Genomic DNA, 3,716 nt, shown 5'->3' with positions numbered 1-3,716 from the left:
CTTGTGTCGCCTGGCATCGTTCCCCAATTCCACTAGCAAGGCAGCTTTCGTGTTGTCCTATCTTGGGAGTACTGCCACTGCATGTGCCAATCTCCTCTTGGAATCCAACTGTCATATGTTATACGATTGCGATGCATTGATTACTGCTATGAATCGAGTTTGCGACACTAGGTACAAGACTTAGGCCACAGACCTGGAATTCCTTCATCTCCATCAAGGGAATTCTCCACTGTTGACCTATCTCACCAGATTTAATCAGTTGGCAGCGGAAACAGGGTGGCATGACGACAAAAAGGCAGCAGTGTTCTATAAAGGTCTCTCTGATTACCTCAAGGACACTTTGGCAACAGTCCCCGTTGTCCCTACTGGCTTCCCAGAATTATTGGACCTTGTGTTGCAGGTAGTGTTCCAGACGAGCTTAGTGAAGAGGCAAATGGCGGGCGATCCCTTCAGTGGTGTCATGCCCTGATGCTTCTCTCCTGACGCAGTCTGGTCCCGAACCCATGTAAATAGGAGCGGTTTGTGGTCCCTTGTCTCCTGCCGAACGTGAACATCGATGCAAGAATGATCTTTGTATGTACTGTGGGTCATCAGAGCACTTTCTGGACAGCTATCCCAAGAAACCTCCTCACAAGCAGGGACATCGATGCAAGAATGATCTTTGTATGTACTGTGGGTCATCAGAGCACTTTCTGGACAGCTATCCCAAGAAACCTCCTCACAAGCAGGGAAACTCCGAGGCACAGCAATAGCAGGAGACCCTTTGCCAGGCAAACCTTTGTTGGACTCTCACGTGTCTGATTTGTCTTCACCCTTCTGCCTTTCGGTTTCTTTCAGTGTTCTCCTGGGTCTTTCCTACAAACACACATGATGCTTGATTCAGGTGCCACGGGTAATTATATGGATCTCCAGTTTCCACGTGATTCTGGGGTGTCCATCGTCCCTAAAGAAAAACCAGAAGCAGTAAATGCAGTTGATGGTATCGTCCTCGTCTTGGGATTGGTGACAGAGAAGACTGCTTCACTAATCATGAATACCAGCCATGGTCATACAGAACATATTGTGTTTGACCTGATCTCAGCACCACAATTCAGGGTGATCTTAGGCCTGTCTTGGTTGCAGGTGCATAACCCCGTGATCCACTGGTGCTCCCGGGAAGTGTTGTTCCCTACTGCTTTTTGAAATGCTCTCTGTTTCCAGTCAAATGAGGTTATCTGGAGTGTTCCATGTCTGTCTTTACTCTAGTCCACACCAGTGGTGGGTTTGGTTGCAACCAGGCCTGTTTTCCCGATTCCGCCTGATTACAAAGCCTTTATGGACATCTTCGATAAAGGAAGGCCGGAGCAGTTGCCTCCGCACCACCCCTATGACTGTCCTATCATCCTCGTTCCAGGCTCCAAGATCCCTTCTGGTAGGGTGTATTCCCTCATGTTAAAGGAAGATCAGGTGCTCAAAGAGTACATCGATAAATCCCTTCATACGGGTTTCATTCATCCTTCCAGATCACCGGCGGCCTCGCCCTTGTTTTTCATTCCAAATAAAGAAGGGGACCTAAGGCCTTGCATTGACTAGAGAGGCCTGAATGCAATCACAATAAAAAATCAGTACCCCTTGCCTCTGATATCAGTCCTCCTGGATCAGTTGGGCTTCTTGACTGTGTCCACCAAACTCGACCTGAGGGGAGCGTACAATCTTGTTAGAATACATGAGGGGGACGAGTGGACGACGGCACTCAAAACCCATTACAGGTTATTTGAATACTTGGTGGTGGCGTTTGGTCTATGCAATGCCCCCGTCACGTTGCAATATTTTATGAGTGACGTTTTCATTGTCGTCATATACCTGGATGATATCGTGATCTATTTGTCCTCCTATGAACAACATTTAGAACACGTCTGCTCCGTCCTGCAGCGCCTGAGAGAGCACCAGCTCTACGTCAAGGCAGAGAAGTGTATCTTTAATGCCACTGAGGTGGAGTTCTTAGGCTACGACTTAACGGACAAGGGTGTCTGCATGAACAAATACAAAGTCAAGGCCATCATTGACTGGCCACCACCTACATCAGTCAAGACACTACAGTACTTTCTTGGGTTTTCAAATATTTACAGCCGGTTCATCCATTCCTTCTCGGCTCTTGTGACACCTTTAACTTCTTTGATTAGTTCCAAAGTTCCCTTTTCCTGGAATGCTGATGCTCAATCAGCTTTTGATGCATTGAAGGTAGCCTTCACCACGGTTCCGGTTTTGCAGCAACCAAATCCAGAACTTCCGTTCTTGGTTGAAACAGATGCCTCTGGGGTTGTGGTTGGTGCTATATTATCTCAGCGGTGCCAGGACACCGGTGACTGACATACATCCCCTGGCTAATCATTCTTGTAAGCAAAAAGAATGAGAACATAGTCTGCACACATGGTTGTATTGAAACTTCTATGAGACTGATAAATATTTAGTGCGGTGCAGAGGAGAAAGACACTACCCTGACACTAGGAAGTGATACAAAACACGGAAAAGAAAGTGTCCACGGGCTGTGGATCACTCGCGTCCCCTGCACACTCAGATTCATGCCTATAAAAGGCAATCAATTAGTTCAAGAATGTAGTTATATAATATTCATAAAGGTCTAATTCCATAACATGTTCAACTAATGAAGTTGAAACTGCTATTTAAGTAGGAAGAGATAAATCAAGGTTTTTAGAGTGTAAGACTATTTTGACAGAAATAATTATTATTATAAACAACTAAGTGGTAATTTCTTGCAATCTTTCTTAAACTGTACAAATAATAATGCGGTCACTTAATTGGCGATTTAAACAAACAGATGTCCAATTTATTAGTACATGCCAGACTATATTCAGCAATATTACCAATTGTTGATCATCATATAGTAACATGTCTTCAATGAAACAATATATACATAGTAAGTACAGTAGAGCCCTAACTACTGTTCAGATGGCTCAACGCGTTTCGGGAATCAATTTCCCTTCTTCAGGAGCAAAATATTCAATGTTATAGGCTGTAAAGTTCATATGTTCATAATCGAATTCTTCCCGGTAATCTGCTTCCCACTGAAGAGAAAATAACAGAAAAATGGGAATATTTTTAGTGCTATATTCACCAACTTTAACATTCATGAGGGTTTGTAGTTTTTACAACAAGACTGTCGTTACCTTTCATTGGTGCCCCATAGGTTTTTCTATGTCTGGGGTCATTCTGGAATTATACTGTAACTGAAAGGGAAATGTTGGCAATCAATGATGCCTTCATTGAATGCAGCCATCATCTTTTGGGCGCATGTCACACTGTGACTGTTTACTTCATTCATTGTAGTCTACTACCATTCCAAACCATGAAGGGTGTGACAGCCAGACAGGCACGCTGGCATATTTTCTATTCCCAGTTTGATTTTGTCATCACATACTGGCCTGCGCAACTGCATGCCAAGGCTGACACTCTATTGTGCTTATGTTCCAGTCCAACCCATTCCACTACTAAAGTCCCGTTGGTTCTACCGAACAGTGTAGTGTGTGCGTGTACCCCGCAGCCTCCTCTTAAAGAGGCTATTCAGGACTCGGTTTCCAGTTCACCAGCTGAAATCTGAGCGCTGAACCTGGAGGTCTGAAATGGCCTCCCTTACATCCAGGGACCGATATATGTTCCGACCAAAGACACTCGCCGCCAGGCCTTACAATGCTCTCACGACTCTCTGGTTGTGGCGC

The 3,716-nt window shown here is 44.9% G+C and overlaps 1 protein-coding gene across 1 annotated transcript; it reads left to right on the top strand.

Annotated features, from left to right (window-relative positions):
• The first annotated feature begins 1,812 nt into the window (after positions 1–1,812).
• Positions 1,813–2,349, top strand: LOC138487427 (uncharacterized). Its single transcript, XM_069613977.1, has one exon. It carries the CDS (start codon positions 1,813–1,815, stop codon positions 2,347–2,349), a length of 537 nt encoding a protein of 178 aa, XP_069470078.1.
• The last annotated feature ends 1,367 nt before the right edge of the window (positions 2,350–3,716 follow it).

This window comes from Ambystoma mexicanum, chromosome 9 (assembly GCF_040938575.1).
Source record: "Ambystoma mexicanum isolate Mex_15411 chromosome 9, UKY_AmexF1_1, whole genome shotgun sequence".
Lineage (NCBI taxonomy): Eukaryota > Metazoa > Chordata > Amphibia > Caudata > Ambystomatidae > Ambystoma > Ambystoma mexicanum.
Note: the sequence above shows the minus strand (reverse complement) of the source record. Positions and strands in the feature narration are given on the sequence as shown.

Excerpts from the sequence above, each read along its gene's own strand:
- LOC138487427 (XM_069613977.1), top strand. The coding sequence starts at position 1,813 with ATGAGTGACGTTTTCATTGTCGTCATATACCTGGATGATATCGTGATC.